Here is a 24,735-nt window from a genome sequence, read left to right as displayed (position 1 = left end):
GAGATAGGGAGCAGCGGTGCAAAGACCACCTCCTGAAGGACTAGGTCTCAAAGCAGGAACTGGATCAGTGTATATTCCCCAGAGATCGCTGTTAATGAATCAAACTGAGCTTTCTGGCAAACTCTGAGGACAGATTCCAGTTTTCTCTAAAGACCACAAGCAATGGAGAATCCACAACGACCTCAGGTATGGTTTTCCAATGGTTCATTCCTTTTGCTGCTATTATTATTATTATTATTATTATTATTATTATTATTATTATTTACTTACACCCCACTCATCCAACTGGGTTGCCCCAACCTCTCTATTACCATGACCAGAATTTCTGCCTTATCTGTGAGGCTTCAATTGTTTGATGTTTCTTTCTGAAAGTGTGTAGATTTAGCCATTGATTTTTTTTCTGGGGAGGGGGAACGGCATGCAGGGGTACTCATACCCCTAAACATTTTGTGAATCTTTGTACTTTTGTTCATTTAGTGTACAGTGGTACCTCAGGTTAAGAACTTAATTCGTTCCGGAGGTCCGTTCTTAACCTGAAACTGTTCTTAACCTGAGGTACCACTTTAGCTAATGGGGCCTCCCGCTGCCGCAGCGCGATTTCTGTTCTCATCCTGAAGCAAAGTTCTTAACCCAAAGTACTATTTCTGGGTTAGCGGAGTCTGTAACCTGAAGCATCTGTAACCCGAGGTACCATTGCATTTGTTTTTCCCAATTTGAACTATAAAATGGTGGCTTTCTTGAGTCAAAATGAGAGTACCCCTAAAAAAATTTTTTTTAGAAAAAATAAAGCACTGGATTTAGCTACAGTAAAACTATGCATGGAAGAGCCGACAATCAGGAAATAGGGTTTTAAATCCTAAATGCATTTTGAGACTAATGAAAGGGTTTCATTGACTGAAATTTGCAGAGATTGCTTTGTCGGTTCAATAAGGTCCATGCTATTAGTAGACAGTCCTTTCTCCTGGGAGTGTTAAGTAAGCCTTTCAACTTTGCGTTCTCAACCAAGAGCTCAGGGGCAGTTTTCAGGGCCCCTACCACATCCCACGCAAATTGTTGAATCATTTGCAGCCTACCAATGTTAAAGAACTGACAATCTGCCAGAAGACCAGGAAACAAATTCATGCCTTGAAAAGTGTGAAGGAATGGATGTCTTCACCCGTGCATTTAAATCTGCCTTATGCCAAGTCAAATCCTTGATCCACTTAGCATAGAACATAATACAGTACAGTACTATGCTCTCCAAGGTCTCACATGTAATTCTTCCATGAAAAACTATGGGGAAGTGCTGAGCTGAGTTTACAGTATTTTTTGCTCTATAAGACGCACCAGACCACAAGACGCACCTAGTTTTTGGAGGAGGAAAACAAGGGGGAAAATATTCTGAATCTCAGAAGCCAGAACAGCAAGAGGGATCGCTGTGCAGCGAAAGCAGCAATCCCTCTTGCTGTTCTGGCTTCTGGGATAGCTGTGCAGCCTGCATTCACTCCATAAGACGCACACATTTCCCCTTACTTTTTAGGAGGGGAAAAGTGAGTCTTATAGAGCAAAAAATACGGTATTTCTCACAGTTATCAACTGGAGGAAAATCAAGGAATGCGATTCGTCCTGATTTTCATGTTAATTCTCTTCACCTTCCATTAACAATTTATATTGGGTGATAGTCAACTAAGTTTTACTCAGAGTAAACTTGTTGAAATTAATGAACATGACTAGAATTGTAGAATCATAGTTGGAAGGCGCCCTGCAGGTATGTGCAGTTGTCCCATACAGGGATTCAGCCTGCAACCTTGGCATGATCAACACTACCCTTTAACCAACTGAGCTATGCAGACGAAGTTAGTTCCATTCATTTCAACAGTTCTTCTCTGAGTAATGATTAGTTGGCATCTGTCTGTCTCGGAAGACAATCGAAGGGTGTGCCTTCGGGGGTAAAGTCAAACTATTGGAGCCCTTGTCCCCTAAATAATTATTTAAACATTCCCATTCTTCTTTCACCAATTTTTTAGGTTTATCTCTTATTGCATCTGTCAGCTTTGCGAGCTCCAAGTACTCGCACAATTTGACTAGCCATTCCTCTTTAGTGGGTGTCTTCTTATCTTACCAGTGTTTTGCCACTATGACCCTTGCTGGTGACCCTCGAAGGCTCCCTGATACCAAGATGAGGGATTGCTTTGGAATGCAGATAATAATAATAATAATAATAATAATAATAATTATTATTATTATTATTATTATTATTTATTATTTATACCCCGCCCATCTGGCTGGGCCTCCCCAGCCACTCTGGGCAGCTTCCATAAAAACCAAAAATACAGTAAAATATCACACGTTAAAAACTTCCCTGAACAGGGCTGCCTTAAGATGTCTTCTGAATGTCAGGTAGTTGTTTATCGCTTTGACATCTGCTGGAAGGGCGTTCCACAGGGCGGGCGCCACTACCGAGAAGACCCTCTGCCTGGTTCCCTGTAGCTTTGCTTCTCGCAATGAGGGAACCGCCAGAAGGCCCTCGGCGCTGGACCTCAGCGTCCGGGCAGAATGATGGGGGTGGAGACGCTCCTTCAGGTATACTGGACCGAGGCCGTTTAGGGCTTTAAAGGTCAGCACCAACACTTTGAATTGTGCTCGGAATTGATAAGAATAATGATCTGTTGTGAGCTTGACAGAAGTGTACAATAGATTATCTTTCCTGCTTTGGCTCATCTTCCTTTTTCTTTTGATTTTTGTTCTATTTTTTCTTTTCTCTTTCCCATAGTTGCTTATGTTCTGTGTCGTATACTTTGATATTTTTTTTTAAGTTTTTTTTCATTACTATTAAGGAATTTTCCTTTGTAATTTTGGTTGTCTATATTTATATGTACTTGTTTAAAGCAAAAAAATAAGAGGGGGGGAAAGAAGTCAAACCATTGGAGAGTTCCTGCGCCCGTTGTGGCTCTAGAAACCGATCCTGTGTCTGGAGGTGATTGGAGGATGGATGCCAGCTAACAGATTGAGGTTGAATCCTGACAAGACAGAAGTACTGTTCTTGGGAGACAGCGGGCAGACAGGTGTAGTCCTGAATGAGGTAACCAGGGTCGTCTTTATCCAGGGATGGAAGGGGTGTGGGGCACCCGGGTGCTGAATTCTGGGGGGCTCCCGGCGCCCGCCACTGAAGCCGCCTAAACGCTTAACTATCTACCCGTTATGAAATAATACATAACTTTGATCAAGCTAGAAAAACAAAATACATATATATCTAGGTATTGCTGAAATGTATACCTACTGTTTCACTAAAGGACTTTTGACTTTGTGCGCTCATTTACCAAAGACTTGTGCTTGTCATTCACAACGGCGGTGCTTGTCAGACTCAATGATGGCGCTTGTCATTCACAACAAGAGATAAGGTGTAAGCGTGGTGTCTGACATAAGCATTAATTATGTTAATTTGGGGGCTAACCTAAATTTGGGGGTGCTAGGTAGACCTTTGCACCCCGGCGGCACATATGCTAAAGACAGGGCTGGGGGTAACTGTGCCGCTGAAGGACCAGGTGCGCAGCCTGGGAGTCATTTTGGATTTACAGCTGTCCATGGAGGCACAAATCAATTCTGTGTCCAGGGCAGCTGTCTACCAGCTCCATCTGGTACGCAGGCTGAGACCCTATCTGCCTGCGGACTGCCTCACCAGAGTGGTGCCAGAGTGGTGCATGCTCTGGACTACTGCAATGCGCTCTACGTGGGGCTACCTTTAAAGGTGGCCCGGAAACTACAACTAATCCAGAATGCGGCAGCTAGACTAGACTAGACCTTTAAAGCCCTAAACGGCCTCGGCCCAGTATACCTGAAGGTGTGTCTCCATCCCCATTGTTCAGCCGGGACACTGAGGTCCAGCACCGAGGGCCTTCTGGAGGTTCCCTCACTGCAAGGTTACAGGGAACCAGGCAGAGTGGCACCCACCCTGTGGAAAGCCCTCCTGTTAGATGTCAAGGAAATAAACAGCTATCTGATTTTAGAAGACATCTGACGGCAGTCCTGTATCGGGAAATTTTTTATGTGCTGTAAGCCGCACAGAGTCGCTGAGGAAACCCAGCCAGATGGGACGAGTATAAATAATAAAATTATCATCGTCATCACGATTATTATACAGGAGAGACATGTTTTGTTGCAGCTGGGGCAGATGAAGGCGTCTGTTTGTGCTGTTGCAGATGCACCATGGCGTTTCTTCCCTCTGTGCTCCTCCCTGCAATCATCCCTCCTCTGATTACTGCTATGGATACATGATATGATTATCACCAGTCTAAAACTTAGTTGAATTCCAACCACAGTTGGCAATTACTAGTTAATTTTGTCAGAAGGAGAGACGCTTTATTTTTCTTCTAGAGCAGGCATATTCAATGCTAAAGGATCACATCAGAAGTACATTTTGACAACGTCCGAGTACATACCGTATTTTTCTGTGCATAAGACTAGGTTTTTTTCCTGAAAAATAATACAGTGGTGCCTCGCAAGACGAACGCCTCGCAAAACGAAAAACTCGCAAGACGAAAGAGTTTTCTGTTTTGGAGGTGCTTCGCAAAACGAATTTCCCTATGGGCTTGCTTCGCAAGAAGAAAGCCCATAGGGAAATCTTCGCCGGCCTTCAGAAGAGGTCCTGGACCTCTTCTGAAGGCCGGCGGGGGGCAAAAGTCTTTGCTCCCCCCCCCCGCCTGCCTTCCTGGGATAGCGGAGAAGCGCAGCGCGTTTCTCCGCTATCCCGACGGCTTTTGAAGGCAGGCGGGGGGGAGCAAAGACTTTGGCCCACCGCCGGCCTTCAGAAGAGGTCCTGGTCCTGGACCTCTTCTGAAGGCCGGCGGGGGGCAAAAGTCTTTGCTCCCCCCGCCTGCCTTCCCGGGACAGCGGAGACTTCTCCGCTGTCCCGGGCGATCTGAAAATGCTGGCGGGCGGCAGCGAACGCTGCGCTGCCGCCCGCCAGCATTTTAAAAGCCCTGGGACAGCGGAGACTTCTCCACTGTCCCGGGGCGATCTGAAAATGCTGGCGGGCGGCAGCGAACGCTGCGCTGCCGCCCGCCAGCATTTTAAAAGCCCCCGGGACAGTGGAGAAGTCTCCGCTGTCCTGGGGGCTTTTAAAATGCTGGCAGTCGGGAGGAAAGCCCTCCTGTCCCCGGAGTTTGCGGAGTGGGAGGTGGGCGGTGGGGCTTTTCTTCCCACTGCCAGCCTTCAGAACAGCCTTCTGAAGGCTGGCGGTGGGAAGAAAAGCCCTTGTCCCCCCCCCAGCCTTCAGAAGAGGTCGGGGGACAGACTGTCCCCGGACCTGGTCTGAAGGCGGTTTCCATAGGAACGCATTGATTGATTTTCAATGCATTCCTATGGGAAACCGTGCTTCGCAAGACGAAAAACTCGCAAGAAGAAAAAACTTGAGGAACGAATTAATTTCGTCTTGCGAGGCACCACTGTATCAAAAATTAGGGGGGCGTCTTATACACGGCTACATCTCCCCCCGTTTTCTTAAATCTGAGTCCCCAAAAATAGGACTCTTATACATGGGGGCGTCTTATACAGTATGCTATGGAAGCTCCATGATTTTAACTGTCAGTATCCATAGGGAGATTTGGATAGGGTCCGTGGTGTGTGGGAAAGCGTCGAACTGTTTGCCACAGCACCATGCTACTAATTCAGATCACTGCAAAGCTGCTATTAACCACAAAAGAATTTAACCATTTCCCCCAATTTTCATATAAATGTATTGATATTGTAGATGCCAAACTTATTAGAAATGCTGGGTGCATCTTTGATTCCAATAATTATTTGCCCTCAAGTGCAAAAACCTTGGTATAGTCTCTGAAAAATCTTGACACTCTGTTGGAAAGAAAGAGTCTTGAGAACATAACAAATAGGAAACGTCAGAAGAGAAAGCTGGAATTCTCAAGAGTGGAAAAGGAGCTCACAGACCAGACAGAAAGGTTTTGCAAGACTCGTATTGTCATGCTTTGCTATGCTATATAATCATAGAATTGTAGAGTTGGAAGGGAACCTGAGGGTCATCTAGTCCAACCCCCTGCAATGCAGGAATCTCAACTAGATCATACATGACAGGTAGCCATGCAATCTCTGCTTAAAAGGCCCCAAGGAAGCTATAGAATCATGCAAAAGAAGATTGTGGTTGCTGCTAATTCTACAGAAATATCTGATCACAGGCATTGGTCGGGGGGGGGAGGGAGTTTGGAAAGGCTTAATGTGACTTGTTTTCCAGGGGGATGGAGGAGAGAATTTACATTTTTTTAAAAAAATCCATATTTTATTGATTTGCAAATAATTAAAATGACAACAATGTTAGACAGGTGAAGCTCAGTGAGCCAAAAAGGAGTGCATATACAGTGGTACCTCGGGCTACAGACGCTTCAGGTTACAGACTCCGCTAACCCAGAAATAGTACCTCGGGTTAAGAACTTTGCTTCAGGATGAGAACAGAAATGGTGCTCTGGCGGCGCGGCGGCAGCAGGAGGCCCCATTAGCTAAAGTGGTGCTTCAGGTTAAGAACAGTTTCAGGTTAAGAACGGATCTCCAGAACGAATTAAGTTCTTAACCTGAGGTACCACTGTAATCATATATAGATTCCACACCCCACACCCCACCCCGCCTTTCTCCCTGTTTGGTTCTATATACTTTTGCCAGGCCCTTTGATAGATTCACCCAAAGCAAAAGACATTTTGTGTCGGAGGATTTTGTGGCAGTGCTGAGATTAGGTGGGGCTGGACCCTGTTCAGAAGTCAAACAAGTCGCAGCAGGAGCCAAATGAGCAGCAAAATTCTACAGGAAGGCAGTATTTGTTTTGATTTAAAAGAAGCCTCACATTCAAGTCAGGATCCTGATGTGATACAGCCATATGCTGTTTGACCGCTTTGAGCCATTCGTGCAATGCTTTGGATCAGACCACATCTACAACAGCAAAAAAAGGCCTGGGATAGCTGCAGCACTGGTGGGCAACTGACCTGTGCAATTCATAAAGCACGTTTCCGAGCATAATTCAAAGTGTTGGTGCTGACCTTTAAAGCCCTAAATGGCCTCGGCCCAGTATACCTGAAGGAGCGTCTCCATCGCCATTGTTCTGCCCAGACACTGAGGTCCAGCTCCGAGGGCCTTCTGGCAGTTCCCTCGCTGCGAGAAGTGAAGCTACAGGGAACCAGGCAGAGGGCCTTCTCGGTGGTGGCACCCGCCCTGCGGAACGCCCTCCCATCAGATGTCAAAAAAATAAACAACTACAGTGGTACCTTGGTTTAAGAACAGCTTAGTTTATGAACAACTTGGATTAAGAACGCTGCAAACCCGGAAGTAGGTGTTTAGGTTTGTGAACTTTGCCTTGGAAGCAGAACATGTTCCGCTTCCTGTTGAGTGTGTTCCAATTGGAAATTGAGTCCCCCGCTGCTATGGGAAAGCATGCCTTGGTTTAAGAACGATTTGGTTTAAGAACGGACTTCTGGAACGGATCAAGTTCATAAACCAAGGTACCACAGTGGTACCTCTGGAAACGAACGGGATCCGTTCTGGAGCCCCGTTCGCATCCAGAAGAGAACGCAACCTGCGTCTGTGCATGCACGGGTCGTGATTTGCCGCTTCCGCGCATGCGCATGACGTCATTTTGACCGTCTGCGCATGCGCAAGCGGCGAAACCTGGAAGTAACACGCTCCGTTACTTCCGGGTCGCCGCAGCGCGCAACCCGAAAATACTTATCCCAAAGGTACTTCAACCCGAGGTATGACTGTATATGACTTTTCGAAGACATCTGAAGGCAGCCCTGTTAAAGGAAGTTTTTCATGTCTGACGTTTTACCATGTTTTTAATATTCTGTTGGGAGCCGCCCAAAGTAGCTGGGGAAACCCAGCCAGATGGGCGGGGTATTATTATTATTATTATTATTATTATTAAGCACAGTAGGCCAGCTCCATCCTGATACACAATGACCTGTGGGACCCAAGCAACAAACTGGAACAATGGCTCATGCAGTCATACCAGCTGCTGATTAGGGGTCTTTTGGAAGCACGTCAGTGCTGGGCCATTTCTTTTTACGGGGACGCATCAGGCCTGCTATTCTCAAAGTGTGGACTGGCCTCTCAGAAGTGCCAGGCCGTGGCATGAACTCTTTCCTGACACTTTGGACGTTTATTTGTCTGGGACTTTTGGGGGTTGTGAGGAGGAAAGAGCTTGCCTTGTGGTCATGACAGCTGCGTGGGTTAGGTCTACCTCTTGATTATGACATTGAAATTCTACTCAGTATTGATCCAGAGTAGATTCCAATGTATAGTTAGCAGAGTAACAACTTAAACACATTGCAGGATTCCTAAAAAAAATAGACCAGAGGCGATTGTGTTTCATGCAGCAGAGCTTTACAGTGGTACCTCGGTTTACAAACACTTTGGGTTACAGACTCCGCTAACCCGGAAGTAGTACCTCAGGTTAAGAACTTTACCTCAGGATGAGAACAGAAATGGCACCGCGGCGGCGGGAGGCCCCATTAGCTAAAGTGGTACCTCAGGTTAAGAACGGTTTCAGATTAAGAACAGACCTCCGGAACGAATTAAGTTCGTAACCAAAGGTACCACTGTACTGCTACTGAAGGCAAATGAGCATAATAGTCACAATACACTCAGGATTGGCACTGTCCATAAGAAATCCAGTTGCAGCAGACTTAACTTAAACTTACAGCAACTTAACACAACATACGGAACACCACACCAGAAAGAAAGCGAGAGTGAAACCTAGGCTCCTTCTGGCCTCACTGTTATAGTCAGCATAACCTTGAGAGAAAGAGATAACAGAACCAGTTTAAACCAGCTGTACGCAGCTTCTCTGAAGAAATAACCCAAATATCAGGAATCTTCACACAGAGAAGCTTCCAGAACCCTCTTGAATTAAGTAGAACAGGAAAGATCTCTACACATCAGATCAATACTTTCTGCACTAAGAAATGCAAACTGACAGATTGATGGTGCTGCAGGACCCAGGTTTCAGCAGGTGCTTTCAGTGCCCGTTTGAAAACACTGGGAAAGCCGTCAGTGGCAGCAAAATAGCCTATGCTTCGCTGAACACTTGAAGGAGATGAAAATGCCTTACCCATCGTTCATGGAGATTTGTGTGCTTCTCTAATGTTTGCCCAAAGGCATGGTTCCTGCAGCAATGTTCTTGCCTTCTTGGTGCAGTCTCAGACCTGACTGAAACACCACAGCGATGGCTAGCGCTAGCACTAGGCCTGTCATAGAAAGCCAAGACAGACCCTCCAAGTGTCCCTATTTTCCAGAGATGTACAGAAGCAATCCCAGTTTCTGATTTGAGCCTGGAATGTCCCACTTTTTCTTGGGGTGTCCCTGAAACTGAATTTCCAGTGCCACTTTCCAAGCCACAAACGCCTGTTTTCGTTTTCCTTTTTTAAAGTGGATCCAAAAAGTTTTCACTGGATTTTGAATAATTGCGCAATTAATTGTTACCATTTTGAACTTTATCATGTTGTTATCTTCCTTCCTTAGTGGCTGGGGTCGCCCAGAATTGCTGTTGTTGTTGCTGTTGCTGTTGTTGCTGTTGCTGTTGCTGTTGCTGTTGTTGTTGTTGATGATGATGATGTTGATGATGATGTTGTTGTTGTTAGAGCCCCTTAACCCACTTTAATTGTGCAAAAACCTAAAGATCTGGTATGTGTTGGAATCCCTCTCACCAAATACTGAGAGTTTAGAGGCATCCTTGAGAAAACTTGCCGCCATTCCTCATCATCTCACTGATTATCCCCCAATTATAATCTCCTATGGAACCTTGGTGTTTCCAGGAACGGAGTTTGAAAACGACTATTTCAGTAGCTTCTGAACAGATGGCTTGTGCTCAGTACAATTAAGGGATTATCAAATGATCTCTCAAACCCATGAAATGTTCAGGGAGTTGTATTTGTTCATTGAGAGCGGCTAATCTTTGTCTCTGCATCATCTTTGCTTCACAGATCCCCAGCGTGTAACTGAGGAGGGCAGTCAGGCACAAGAGAAAAGGTCATCGAGCCTGAAACAAGCATGGGCAACCAAAACGACAACAAACACTGCTTGCGTTGAGTGGGCTGGATGACCGATGCCAGCAGGAAAGGAGAGCCAGACACATCGCCCGCCCTAGATGAGTCAGACCCCGATCTAGACTATGAAGAAGATGAGGAGGACGAAGGGAGGGAGGGTGAGAGGGGAGAATCGGACACCTGCAGCATCCTTTCTGATGACTCTGTGTACCCTGTCTATGAATCTGCTCCGTCTGCCAATGGTGTTGGCACGGCGCTCACGTTCTACCAGATCTGTCTCAAGAACGATGCAAAGCTATTGCAGGAGAAACTTGACAGAGGGGTGACCAGGGAGGAAGTCATGGAGCTGGACATCAACGGACGGGTAACTGGACTTCTCACAGCAGCACCTATAGCTAGCAATATGGCCTTGGGGTGAATAGAAGGCCATGACTCTTAGCCATTCCTTAGAACAGAGCCATAGCCCAATCATGGCCGTTCTCTAGTCCAAGAAACCATCCCTAGCATCGCTGTCCTTAACAGGAAGCTATGGCAAACCATCCCAGCCATGCAGTGAATTCGACATGCATTGTGGGGTGGCGACTGCACAGCAAAGTGGTCATTGTACCGCTCCACTGTGTGTTGGTGGCTAGCTCCATCAATTTTGACTGACTACGTGTTTGGCTGGGTGGCACCAAGTGGGGTGTGCGAAACAAAAAGCAGTCAAAGGCATGAATGAATTAGAGAGTTACCTGAGGAAGGCCATTTGTCCACACTACAACCGATCTGGTAATGTCAGGGAGCCAACAGGCAGAGCAGGTCATTCACAGGTGTGTGTGTGTGTGTGTGTGTGTGTGTGAGAGAGAGAGAGAGAGAGAGAGAGAGAGAGAGAGAGAGAGAGGGGCTTGGCAAAGTTGTAGTTAGTTTCTTTATTAAGGAAAGCAAAACAAAGAACACAGAGAGATATATCTAAAGGGAAAGCCAGTTGTTCGAACCGGCTTGTAGCCCCTTCTTCACTCCCATCCCCTCTGTGTCAGGCCCTTCCTTTGTGATCTTCTGCTACGGCGAGCTCCAAGGGACACCCTCTGTGTCTGCCTGGCTCGCTTCTTGGCAACACACAACAATCGTTCTAGGCATAGGTTGGGGGCTGGAAAGAGAAGCTGTCAGAGTAGCTCTGAGGGAGAACTGCACGATCTACCTCTCCTGGGTCCTTGCTGTCTGTCAGCGCCTGTATCCAAACTGGAAACCTCCTCAGCCTGTTCTGTCTCTTCGCTATCCCTCAAGAGCCCTGATTCTAACAGTTCCCAGCGCATCCCCTCCTCTGAGGTGTGGCCACTGTCCCACCACCAGTCCCCAGGCTCGAAATCCTCTTCCTCTGTGCCTTTCCAGGGGGGGGGGGCTTAGTTATGCAGATTCCACATGTAAGTTCTAGAATCCCGTGCTTATGCACGGCTTCTCCCCAGCGCTTTATCCTGGGATTGAAATTAGGACCGAGTTAGACCATCACTTCATCTAGGTCATTACTGTCCACACTGACTGGCAGTGGCCCTTTTAAGGTTTCAAACCAAGAGTCTTTCCCAGATCTGCGTACAGTGGTGCCTCGCAAGTCGAAATTAATTCGTTCCGCAAGTTTTTTCTTCTTGCGAGTTTTTCGTCTTGCGAAGCACGGTTTCCCATAGGAATGCATTGAAAATCAATTAATGCGTTCCTATGGAGACCGCTTGCCAGGCTGGCGGTGCGGAGAAGGGCTTTTCTCCCCACCGCAAGCCTTCAGGACAGGTACCGGAACAGAGGGGAAGGCGCGCAGCGCTTCTCCTCTGTTCCCGGGGCTTGCGGTGGGAGGAGAGTTTTTCCTCCCCACCGCCAACATTCAGAACAGCATTCTGAATGTTGGCGGTGGGAAGGAAAACCCTCCTCCCACCGCAAGTCTTCAAGACAGCCATCCGAAGGCTGGCGCGGGGAGAAGGTCTCTCCGCCCCACCGCCAGCCTTCAGAGGAGCCTTCCGAAGCCTGGCGGCGGGAGGAGGTCTCTCCGCCCCACCGCCAGCCTTCGGAGGAGGTCTGAGGACAGTGGGGAAGACGCGCTGCGCTTCCCCGCTGTCCCGGAGATTTCCCTATGGGCTTTCGTCTTGCGAAGGAAGCCCATAGGGAAATTCGTTTTGCGAAGCGCCTCCAAAACAGAAAACCCTTTCGTCTAGCGGGTTTTCCGTCTTGCGAGGCGTTCGTCTTGCGGGGCACCACTGTATACAGAAATGCCAGGGATTGCTCTTGGGAACTGTTCCATGCAAATCGTGCTTACTGAGCCACAGCCCCACCCCTGCATTGGCAACTACTATCGATAACGCAAACAAAGGACTTTGTTCCTGAGTGGTTTATAAATATCACAAAAGAATGGGGGGGGAATGAAATGTGCTATCATGGCGTTCTAGCCATCCACATGTGTTCAAGTTGTACTTTCTTTCCATGCACGGTAAATAGAGGAACAGTATCAGCCGCATTAGGGACACGGGTGGCGCTGTGGGTTAAACCACAGAGCCTAGGGCTTGCCAATCAGAAGGTCAGTGGTTCGAATCCCCGCAACGGGGTGCGCTCCCATTGCTCGGTCCCTGCTCCTGCCAACTTAGCAGTTCCAAAGCACTTCAAAGTGCAAGTAGATAAATAGGTACCGCTCCGGCGGGAAGGTAAATGGTGTTTCCGTGCGCTGCTCTGGTTCGCCAGAAGCGGCTTAGTTATGCTGGCCACATGACCCAGAAGCTGTACACCGGCTCCCTCGAGATGAGCACAGCAACCCCAGAGTCGGCCACGACTGGACCTAATGGTCAGGGGTCCCTTTACCCTTTACCTTTTATCAGCCGCATTTTGTATTTACAGTGTTACCTCAGTTTTCAAACGTCTCCACTGACAAACGTTTCGGTTTTCGAACACCGTAAACCCGGAAGTAAATGCTTCCATTTTCGAACACGCTTCGGAAGTCAAACGGCTTCCACTGAGTGTATATGTTATTTTTCTCAATTTTCTCTATTAAATCTGCAGGCCGCCCTTTGTGCCTCAGTTTTCAAACGTTTCAGAACTCCAACGGTCTTCCAGAATGGATTATGTTCGAAAACCGAGGTGCCACTGTATTTCATAACAATTTATATACTGCTTGATTGTAATAAAAGCCCAGAGCAGTTTGCAAAAGGAATGAAGAATAAAATTAACAATTAAAAACAAGTATTTAAAGCATTTAAAAAAGTAATTTAGGGGTTTTTTAAATAAAAAAAACCACAACCACAAAATTTGTGCTATGTCCTGACTGACAGGTAGCAGTGGCAGGAATGCAATAGGAGTGGCTGTTATTGCTGAGGCGCTGGAACCAATCAGTGACTGGAGCTCAGGCTTTGTGTAGCTGCTGGGACAGCATCGGAGTCACCCCTGGGGCAGGAACTGCCATCTTGTTGGGACCAAAGGACTGTGTTTCTGGAATGGGCAAGACAGGCAGGAAGGATGTACCAGAGGTAGCATCTCTTACTCAAGTGGCTGAACCTTAACACCTGTTCCCTTTTCCTCCACAGAACGGCCTATTGGTGTCATGTTTCAAAGGCTTCATAGACATTGTCACCATTCTCAGCAAATGTCCCTACATAGATATCAATCATCAGGATAATGATGGAAACACAGCACTCATGATAGCAGCTCAGGCAGGTAGGAAGTGTTCTGCTTTTATACAGTTGAGCTGGGATGGCAGACAGAGACAAGGAAGGTTGGGTATCTGGCCAGGATTGCTCTACTTCCAATAATGACTTCAGGGGCTACTAACCCTGATGACAGGCTGCATTCTTCCTCTTCTTCTGGGTACCGGTTGCTGGAAACTGCAGGGTGGGAAAGCACTCTTGCACAAAGATCCTGCTTTTGGGCTTCCATAGGCATCATTTTGGCCACATTAGGAACTGGATGCTAGACTAGATGGGCTGCTGGCCTGATCTAGCAAGGTCTTCTTATATGCTTAATTCTGAGTGAGCAGATGATGATAGATAGATGATAGATAGATAGATAGATGATAGATAGATAGATAGATAGATAGATAGATAGATGATAGATAGATAGATAGATAGATAGATAGATAGATAGATGATAGATAGATAGATAGATAGATAGATAGATAGATAGATAGATGATAGATAGATAGAGATGATAGATAGATAGATAGATATAGATAGATAGATAGATAGATAGATAGATAGATAGATAGATAGATGATAGATGATAGATAGATAGATAGATAGATAGATAGATAGATAGATGATAGATAGATAGATAGATAGATGATAGATAGATAGATAGATAGATAGATAGATATAGATAGATAGATGAAAGAGAGATAGAGAGATAGATAGATTAGATAGATAGATAGATGATAGATAGATAGATAGATAGATGATAGATAGATAGATGATAGATAGATAGATAGATATGATAGATGATAGAGAGAGAGAGAGAGAGAGAGAGAGAGAGAGATGATAGATAGATGATAGATGATAGATGATAGATAGATAGATAGATAGATAGATGATAGATAGATAGATAGATAGATAGATAGATAGATAGATAGATAGATAGATGATAGATGATAGATAGATGATAGATAGATAGATAGATGATAGATAGATAGATAGATAGATAGATGATAGATGATAGACAGATATAGATATATAGATATAGATATAGATATAGATATAGATATAGATATAGATATAGATATAGATATAGATATAGATATAGATATCTTGTGATTTTTCGAATTAGCATTCTGGCAATGAGAAGTAAAAGGGATTTACTGAAAGGTGACGATGAGCTCAGGTTGCAGATGGCCATTCCTCTGTGAAAATTGGAGCCAAATTGTATCATCTCAATAAAGATCAAATTTGATGAATATTCTGAAGGCAAGATGTGCACATTTGAATTCAGGACTCTATTGGCATTCCAGATTTGCAGAGGAGTAACCGTTTCACACTTCCTTCCCTTCCTAATTTATTTGTCTGTTTAGCGCCCTGTGATTTGTTTGTGCAGACTGTAGCCCAGACTGCATGTAACGCAAAGCCAAACTATGGCTAAGTGCGAAGAGGCAAGGGTGCAGTTGCCCAGAGCAAGAAAGGTTCCCGGTTCTTTCTTCCCCCAGTCCTGCTGCCGACATGCTACCTGGAGCTAAGCTATAGTTTGGCTCTATGGAAATCCAGGCTAATGGTTTGTCTCGCTCCCAATAAACCACAAGCTGTTACTGCAGTTTGTCCTTGGCTTATTGGCCATGGTTTGTTTGGAAGAGGCAGACCATGCTCTCAGGTTTGGACGTAATGCTAAGCTAAACCATGTCTTTTTCTTCTTCTTTTTTAAGGATATTTATTGAGATTTTCAATTTTTTATACAAACAAAAAGCAAACAATTTTTTTTTAAAAAAGACATATAGTTCAAAATACAATCTTTTCAATAACATATTTCTCTGACCTCCTCATACCCCCCCTTCTTGTATTCCCTTTTAAATTCTTTGTTCAGCAAATCCTTACCTTAAAGCATTACAGCTTATAATATCACCTTATTTTCTATCCAAACCCTTTTTTCCATCCATATTCCTTTATATCATTACAGCTAGAAACCACTCATTTTCAATCTAACATCATTCAGCATTCCTTAATTTTACAATATTTCTGTAAATAGTCCTTAAATTTTTTCCCATCTTCTTCTGCCGACTCTTCTCCCTGGTCACGGATTCTGCTCGTCATTTCTGCCAATCCCATACAGTCAATCAGCTTCATCTGCCATTCTTCCAGAGTGGGTAGATCTTGCGTCTTCCAATACTTTGCGATGAGTATTCTTGCTGCTGTTGTAGCATACATGAAAAAAGTTCTGTCCTTCTTTGGCACCACTTGGCCGGCCATGCCCAAGAGAAAGGCCTCTGGTTTCTTCCAGAAGGTATATTTAAATACCTTTTTCAATTCATTATATATCATTTCCCAGAAAGCCTTAATCCTGGGGCACGTCCACCAAAGGTGAAAGAATGTACCTTCATTTTCCTTACATTTCCAACATTTATTGTCAGGCAAATGATAGATTTTTGCAAGCTTGACTGGGGTCATGTACCACCTACTAAGCCATGTCTTAACTCTTCCAAGCAATCACTCTTGGTCTTGCACCCTCATCCTGCCATGGTTTGGCTGAGTATTATGTGTGAACAATGCCTGTGATTGATAGATGGCTAAACCACAAAAAACAGACCCAATTAAAAAACAACTTAAGACGGTTAAATTCACCAAAAGTGAATGGCGGGGGATATGAAACAATGGAGGAGATAGATATAATATAATAATAATAGTCAAGCATCATAGAGTTAGAAGGAACCCTGAGGATGGTCTACTCTAACCTGCTGCAATGCAGGAATATTCAGCAATCCCTTATGGGGACAGAACTTGTAACCCTGGCGTTATCAGCACGAAACTCTAATTAACTGAGCTATCCAGCTGATATGTATTTAAACTAGGAGTGTGTTTCAAAGTGTATCCATTGTGTTCAATCCGAATGCATTTGTCTTTCTCCAGGATTGAACTCTGCAAGAAAGAAGCAGAATATGGAAGTGCTTTTTGCAGAAGCAGTTAGCTGTGCATAGCACTGATTGGCTGGTGCCTGTGACTTTACCATGAAATATCCTCTAGTGTTCTTCTCCCAAACACACCTTTTAAAATAATGTTTCCTTTTCCCTTATTTTATTTTAATGGAAAGCACTTTTAAAAATTGGGGGGGGGGGGGGATAAACCATCTTTCTGCAGCATGGAGAGAAGGCCAAGACTGATAGCTGAACCAGCGTTTGATTGGCTGGTATTTACACCTACCATTCAAATTCTGAAGCTCAGTGGAGCTTTACTGGCAATCATTGTAGGGCTTTGAGGATCTGGGTAATGTGATCCCCCGCAATGCGCTAGATAACAGTCAGGCGTTGGCATTCTGCATCGGCTGCAGCTTCTATAACATCTTTAAGTGCAGCCCCACCCCCATTGTAGTAATCTATTTTGGAAGTTATTAACACTGGTTAACTGAGGCCAAGCTGTCCTAGTCCAGGAATGGCCACAGCTGATGGATGGATCAGTCACACCTGGGCCTGGGCATTACTCACCACTGAAGACACTTGAGCCCCTGGCAATAATTTAGAATCAAGGAGCAACCCCCAAGCCATGAACCTAGTCTTTCAGAGGGCTTCACAGGGACACAATGGTGATTTGGGCTTGTGTCAGGCTGGTAGACATCAGCCACACACAGAGCCGTCTTACCCATAGGTAATAGGGGTGCGGGGCACCCGAGTGCCAGGCTCTCAGGGGTGCCAGGCCGAGAGTCTGGGCCCCAAGAGTTGATTCGAGGGAAGAGCCCACCCATCAGAGCGCCATGGTGGGCTCTTCTGCTGTGGGTGGCTCTGCGCCGTGAGTTCAGGGGTGACCGAGCCAGCAAGACGCTGAGGTGGCTGGCTGGCTCTGCCATCCTGTGCACCTGGGACTGGGCAACTGGGGTGTGTGCACTGGGCAGATCTTTGCAACCTGGCGCCACATATGCTTAAGACAGCCCTGGCCACTCAATTCCCAGAGGAAAGGAAAGTCTACATGGACAGGAAAATAATTCATTGTGTGTTAACTCTTGTGGTCTTTAGTACATGCTAAACTTCTGGGAAACATTTCAATGCCTAACACCGTTTCTCTCTCTCTCTTTCTCTATCTCTCTCTCCATGAAGGACACATCACTATTCTCAACTATCTTCTGAACTACTATCCAACACTGGAGCTGGAGGTGCGAGACTTGCGGGGTCTGACTGCACTCATGAAGGCTGCAGTACAGGGGAGGAACGACTGTGTTGCAGCTTTGCTCATGGCAGGTATGTCACTCCTCATTAGCCAGTTCAGGAGGAAAGGATTTTTAAATCCTTTTTTAAACACCTGCTGCTCATCCTTCGAGTGTTCAGCAGTGGCTGCTGCATCTAGCTGCCATTGCAGTTTCCTACAATGCCCCAATAATGACGCTGTGTCAGTAGCATTGTGGGAAATTAAGATGGCAGCTAGATCCAGCCACTTGGTGCTGCTTAGAGAGCCAAGCACCAGCAGCCTGGCCCTCCAAGTGTCCCTATTTTCCAGGAGCACTCCTGGATTTACAGAAGCCATCCCAGTTTCTGATTGGATCCCGGAATGTCCTGCTTTTCCTTAGGACCTCCCTGTTTTCATCAGAGAAATGCTGGAGGGTATGGAGTTATCTGGCCCCCGAGCCAAGAAGATAAGTAACTGTACAACCTTTAGAAGATATCTGAAGACAGTCCTGTATAGGGGAGTTTTTTAATGTTTTTATATATGTTGGAAGCCACCCAGAGTGGCTGGGGCAACCCAGTCAGATGGGCAGGGTATAAATGTTGTTGTTGTTGAGTAGGACGTCCCTGTTTTCATCAGAGAAATGCTGGAGAGTATAAGCAAAACATCAGCAATGGGCCCTGCCAGCTGTCTGAGAATGCCCCGAGTGTGAGGAGGGACAGATGGCTCAGACACCCTGGCATTCCTTACCTATGGAAACAAATCCAAGGGAAGGATGTTTTTCCCTTACTATTCAGCCTCCAAAGCAAATACAGTTCTCCTGTTTGATCTACATTCGTACCTTGGTTTTCAAACGTCTTGAGACGTGAACATTTTGGCTCCTGAACACAGCAAATCTGGATGTAAGTGTTCTGGTTTGCGAACTTTTTTTGGAAGCCGAACATCCGACGTGGCTTCAATGGAGTGCAAGAAGCTCCTGCAGCCAATCGGAAGTCGTGCCTTGGTTTTCGAACGTTTTCGGAAGTCAGATGGCCTTCCGGAATGGATTCCATTTGAGAACCAATGTACGACTGGATTTGAAAAATGCTGAATTGTTCAAAAACACAAAGCAGAGGTTTCATTCAAGACTGAGTTCCCAAAGTGTCTCTCGATAGCTAGTGACTCTTCACTCACCTCTTGTCAACACTGAATAACTCACATTAGGCGTAACTTCTGATAAGCCCCCTTAGTATTTGCAATCCTAGTACTGTACTCCAGTATTTCCACTCCTGTGCCAGTGATGGAAACCAGAAGATCTGTCTGCTCACGTTCTTGATCTAACTCTGTAGATGCCTTTTCACTTTGTACCTACTGCCATCTGCAGGCACTTACAAAAGACAACATGTGACTGGTTCATGAGTGCCCCAGTGCCATCTAACGGCAACCTGTGGGGCAAATTAAACACACTTGCAGGTTTTGTGCCTTTTTTCTATTTAGTCCAAATAGGAAAGAGGTGTGTGTGTGTGCGCGCGCGTGTGCGTGCGTGTGTGTGTGCTGATTCAGGATTAAGACTACAAGCTAGGGGTTTCTAACCACTTCCTTACTCACCAAGAATCAGATGAAAGTCACCCCCTCCCCCAAAAATAGCAGCTCTCACCCCACAGAAGGACTCTTCCCATTGGTTCCAGCACAGGAGAAATGGGAGATCTTTTCCTGCCCCAAGGACTTGTGCAATTAAGGCATGCAAAAGTTATATGGCCAGTACCATGTGTAATGAGCCCCATGGAGGTGTCATGGCAGGAATGGTCAAATAGTCAAATGCGCTCTATGTGGGGCTACCTTTGAAGGTGACCCAGAAACTACAACTAATCCAGAAAGCGGCAGCTAGACTGGTGACTGGGAGCGGCCGCCGAGACCATATAACACCGGTCTTGAAAGACCTACACTGGCTCCCAGTACGTTTCCGAGCACAATTCAAAGTGTTGATGCTGACCTTTAAAGCCCTTAAACGGCTTCGGTCCAGTATACCTGAAGGAGCATCTCCACCTCCATTGTTTTGCCCGGACACTGAGGTCCAGCGCCGAAGGCCTTCTGGCGGTTCCCTCACTGCAAGAAGTGAGGTTACAGGGAACCAGGCAGAGGGCCTTCTCGGTAGTGGCACCTGCCCTGTGGAACACCCTCCCACCAGATGTCAAAGAGAAAAATAACTACCAAACTTTTAGAAGACATCTGAAGGCAGCCCTGTTTAGGGAAGCCTTTAATGCTTAATATGTTATTGTATTTTAGTGTTTTGTTGGAAGCCGCCCAGAGTGGCTGGGGAAACCCAGCCAGATGGGCGGGGTATAAATAATAAATTATTATTATTATGAGCCAGGGCAGGCACAGGGCAGGCACACACACAGAAGGCACGGAATGCAATTAGCTTTTTATTAGCAGAAAAAAAACAGCAATACAGCAGTGTCCCTAGTTTGTCTTAACTCAAGGAAGGCGTTGCTGAAACTAAGCCCTAGGTATGCCCTTCCCCTCTAGCCGCTCATTCTGGACCCCTCCCTGGCAGACGAAGGCTGCTTCAAGGGGATGTCCTCCTCCTCAGGGCCAGTCTGACGCATTGCTCAGCAACATGCAGAATCCTTCACAAGCAGGGAGTCACAAGGGGTGGAAAGTCAGCAGGACTGGGACTGTCTGCACACCCACTGGCTCTCAGCTTTTAATCCTGACCTGGAGGACCCTCCTTCTCCTGATGCCCCTTGATCGCTCAAGTGCCCTGTTTTTATCAGCTTCCAGCTCATCCTTTCCACTAATTTCTCCTAAATGTCCCACCACCAGGCTCCGGGCTCTAAGGTGTTATCCCTGGGGGGCTCTTGCGAGGCACTCTTGTCCATCTAGCCAGTCCAAGCTCTCTCTGGGGGGTACGGAGTCTCAGTACTGAACTACCCCCATCTCCTGCCCCATTCATTCTGTACTATATACTGAAAGGGAATGGACCACGGCAGGCTCCCTAAAACCTTGCGATTTCTCCTAGGAGCCAACCTCGCAGCTGTGGACCCAGTGAAAGGAAAGACAGCGCGGGAATGGGCAGCCCTGACGGGGCGCTTTGAAACAATCGTCCGGATCCGAACCCTTCTGCAGCGCCCATGCGCCGAGCAGTTCTGCAGCAAGTACTTGCCGCAGTGGCCCGCTCTGCCCGAGCTGGTGGCGCAAGCAATGGCCACAAAATCCAGAGCCAAGCGGCTGTCGGAGACGATATGCTCCACCTTCACCATAAATTTCCCGCACGACCCTGAGCCGGATGGTGTGATGGACCACATGGTGCGCATGACCACTTGCTTGGCCAGTCCGTTCGTGGGCACTGCTTGCCAAACCGTCTGCCCTGACAGCCCGCCGGAAGTGGGGAAGCAGAGACTCTCGGTGCCCGAGATCCTCAAGGAGTACACGCCGGATCCTGATGCCAAATCCATGGTTAGTGCGTCAGCCTGCAATGGCCAGCTCATGACACCCACCCGGGTTCTGGTGCCCTACCGGCCCCCCAGCACCATCGTCAAGCTGCTGTCGTTCCCCTTGCGCATGCGCCATAACATCATCTATCCCGTCCCGAAAATTGAACTCACCAAGTCGCCTGCTCAGTCGCCACCCAAGGAGAACGTGCCGCCGCGTTCTCAGGACAAGCACATGCTAGAGCTGCCAAAGTGGCGCTATAAGGAGCTGAAAGAAGCAAAGAAGAAGAAAGAGGAGGAGGAAGGGAAACCCAAGAAGAAAGGGAAGGGAAAGGGGAAAGGCAAAGGCAAAGGCAAAAAGTCATAACAGGTTGAAGGAGGGGAGCTGGACAGATTGGGAAAAGAAACTGCAGTCAGCTCACATTCCAAGTGTAAATTTCCACTCGCAGACAGATCACTTCCGTCATAATTCATCAGTCTCAAAAGTAATTTTTAAAAGGGACGTTTTGCTTACCTTATTCCCTGAAGACTGACCCTAAGGACTATCATGTAGTGTTTGAGTACAATGGAGGTTCCTTGCTTTAAGTCACTCACCCCTATCCAGATCCCCCAAAACTTCTCGATCTCCCATTGTGGAAATAAGCTTTTTCAGAGCATCAGAACTTAATCCCTGTTCTCCCTGTTTCCCAAAAGAGAATGTGATAATAACCAAGATTTATGGCTTACCTGTCATTAATCACCACATAATTATCTCTGTCGACGGAGTATGGACAGTAGACGACTAGTCCGCCATCTTCCTCTCCCCGGAAGTCTCTACTCCAGTGGTTTTAGATAACATTATTGACCACTCATCATTCTTGACCAGCTCTTGCCAGACTAAGGAACTAACAAATGGGATGTGTGGAACAGGACTGGGTGCTTCTTGAGGAAGGGAACGCAGAGTAGAGCAGTGGAAGTGGAAAGTGTTTAATCCCCATCCTGCTTGCCATTTCTCAGCTCCAAACTGCCGGATCCCATCAACCCCCCTTTCCCATTCTCCCATGTTTCAGATGTGTGTTTGCCCTTATGTGGGGTGGAAGGTGCTAGCCCCCCCCCCCATGCATGCACACAAACACACACTTCTCCACTCTAAAAAAATTCCTTTCAGTAGCACCTTAGAGACCAACTAAGTTTGTTATTGGTATGAGCTTTCGTGTGCATGCACACTTCTTCAGATACACTGAAGCAGAATTCTGAATTCCCTTCTCTCAAAGCAGCTCTGTTTAAAAAGGCATCAGGGAACGGCCACATACATACACATCAGCTCTGGATTTAGGATGGTGTGGGGAGTTCCCCCACTCAGGGCACCAAGCCAAAGGGGTGCAAAATAACAACAACAACCTGTATTTATACAGGTACCTGCTGAGATGTTCCATAAAAAAGCAACTGTACCAAAAAGAATTTTTGTGAAAGGAGGCAAAAGGAATTACAGTCATACCTCGGCTTGAATGTGCTTCAGGTTGAGCGCTTTTGGGTTGCGCTCCATGGCAACCCAGAAGTAACAGGGCGCGTTATTTCCAGGTTTCGCCGCTCACGCATGCGCAGACGCTCAAAATGACGTCACGTGCATGTGCGGAAGCGGCAAAACGCGACACCCGCAGTCGCGCCGTCGTGTCTTACGTTTCATTCAGGATGCGAACGGGGCTCCGGAACGGATCCTGTTCGCATCCCAAGGTACCACTGTATTAGAAGGGGGTGGGAATCATTGCTCAGGGCACCATATTACCAAAGTCCACCCCTTTTCACACTGATGGTTTGACATATAGTTCACCCCTAAGACTTTGATCTCATCAAGCCCTTGTTGCTTCCAAGGAAACTCCACACTAAGGTGAAGATGGAAGTTACATTGGTAGATAAGCAGGGCTGGGTTGGAAATGCCCTTTCCACCTTTAGTGCAAATTATATACTCATTCTCTTGCACCAGATCTCAAGCTCTGGGATGGTGGACAACAGAAGTGGACTGTGGGTAGCACTTGTGATGTCATCCAGATAGCACAATAGCACCTGTGATGTCACCTCCCATATCTCCAAAGCGGTCTTGTCCTCGTTTGTAACACCTGTCCTGAAAACTGTGCAGCTGAGAGGAAGATGAGCGCAGTCTATATAAGTATAGAATCCCCAGCGACTTCTCTTTACTTCCATCTTCACCCTTAGCAAGGCCCCAAGGTGCTCTTCTCAAAATATTCACAGTTCTCATACAGATGCAAAGAGACTCAGATTTTGCCATAGCCCTGTCAACTATACCCCTGTCTCACAACCGTTTTGCATTTTGCTGACTTGGCAAAAAGTTCCTGACAAATCCCATCTGTACCGTAAGCCTTACAGTAAAGTTGGGGTTTGTCAAAATTTCTCCGCAATGCTTTTTTCCAAGCCTTATTGTTTTCAGGGAGAGGAAAGGGACACACACACACACACACACACACACAGAGAGAGAGAGAGAGAGAGAGAGAGAGAGAGAGAGAGAGAGCCTGAGAGGGCAGGTTCATTATTTAACCCCGGAAATTTTGGATCCCCTTCAAACCGGTGTGTGAGAGAGAAAGAGACAGAGAGAAGGAATGACTGACTGAAGTATGTTTGTTTTTCATGTGTGTGTGTGTGTGTGTGTGGCGTGTGCTGTACATGTGGATGCATGGATGCATGGGATGTGTATACGCATGTGTTGGGGCACTATAGAGAGGGTGAGGTGGCCCCACCCACTGCCAGCTTTAGCCACTCCCACTATGTCCACACCCACTTTTGGTTTGATCCCACCCACCACTACCATGTGGCCTCCAAAAGGTTGGCCTTGAGGAAATTCAGCCCTCTGGCCGAAAAAGCACAAAGGATCACAAATTTCAGAAATCAGCAGCTCAAGGGAACAGCAGCTACACAACCAGCAAGAAATGTAATACTGAGAGGAGTTTGCAAATGTCGATGAGTTCCTTCTTCCACCCCAGGCATACATCTGCAAGTGGACTTCTTCTCCTGCTTGCAGTATGGTGCTTTTAGGACCAAGTAGGAACCACCTAAAGTTCATTTCAGAAAATGGTGCCGCAAAACCCCATGATGGTGACGTTTCTTGGATAATTTGGACAGGGCAGGCCATCCTAGCTCTGCTTTTATGCACACAGGTTGTCCGGGCTGACCTGAGGGGATCTTCCAAGAGGGAGCCAGGAGGCCTTTATAGACCTTCTCAGTAAGGACAGGCTGGTGGGCAGCGTCGCTCCAGTAGCTGAGAATCCTTTAATGCCCAGAGACGTACTTCACTTGGGACAGCTGCACACAGCGCAACAGGAGCCCAGTCCTAGCCCTTCCTGATGCCTTGTCCAGAGAGAGCTTATTTTGCTGCTAGAGTGGCTCTGTGTCCTACTTTACAAAAGTGCTCTATTCCAAGAATACAGGAGGCCCTCCAGATGTTGTGAGCTACAACTCCCATGGCCTACGATCAGGCACCATGTTGGCTGTCCCTGCTCCATTCAAAGAGCTCTCTGGTGCCAG

General features: G+C 46.6%; 1 protein-coding gene across 1 annotated transcript; it reads left to right on the top strand.

Moving 5' to 3' along the window:
* The first annotated feature begins 12,432 nt into the window (after positions 1–12,432).
* Positions 12,433–24,735, top strand: ANKRD33 (ankyrin repeat domain 33). Its single transcript, XM_053380218.1, has 4 exons — positions 12,433–12,465; positions 13,550–13,679; positions 17,743–17,883; positions 20,808–24,735. Exons 1-4 carry the CDS (start codon positions 12,433–12,435, stop codon positions 21,584–21,586), a joined length of 1,083 nt encoding a protein of 360 aa, XP_053236193.1. The 3' UTR covers positions 21,587–24,735.

This window comes from Podarcis raffonei, chromosome 2 (genome assembly GCF_027172205.1).
Source record: "Podarcis raffonei isolate rPodRaf1 chromosome 2, rPodRaf1.pri, whole genome shotgun sequence".
Lineage (NCBI taxonomy): Eukaryota > Metazoa > Chordata > Lepidosauria > Squamata > Lacertidae > Podarcis > Podarcis raffonei.
This window is presented reverse-complemented; position numbering and strand designations above follow the sequence as displayed.

Excerpts from the sequence above, each read along its gene's own strand:
- ANKRD33 (XM_053380218.1), top strand. The coding sequence starts at position 12,433 with ATGTGTTCAAGTTGTACTTTCTTTCCATGCACG. Across the intron at positions 12,466-13,549 it reads GTACTTTCTTTCCATGCACG|AACGGCCTATTGGTGTCATG; the intron begins GTAAATAGAGGA and ends TTTCCTCCACAG. Across the intron at positions 13,680-17,742 it reads CATGATAGCAGCTCAGGCAG|GACACATCACTATTCTCAAC; the intron begins GTAGGAAGTGTT and ends CTCTCCATGAAG.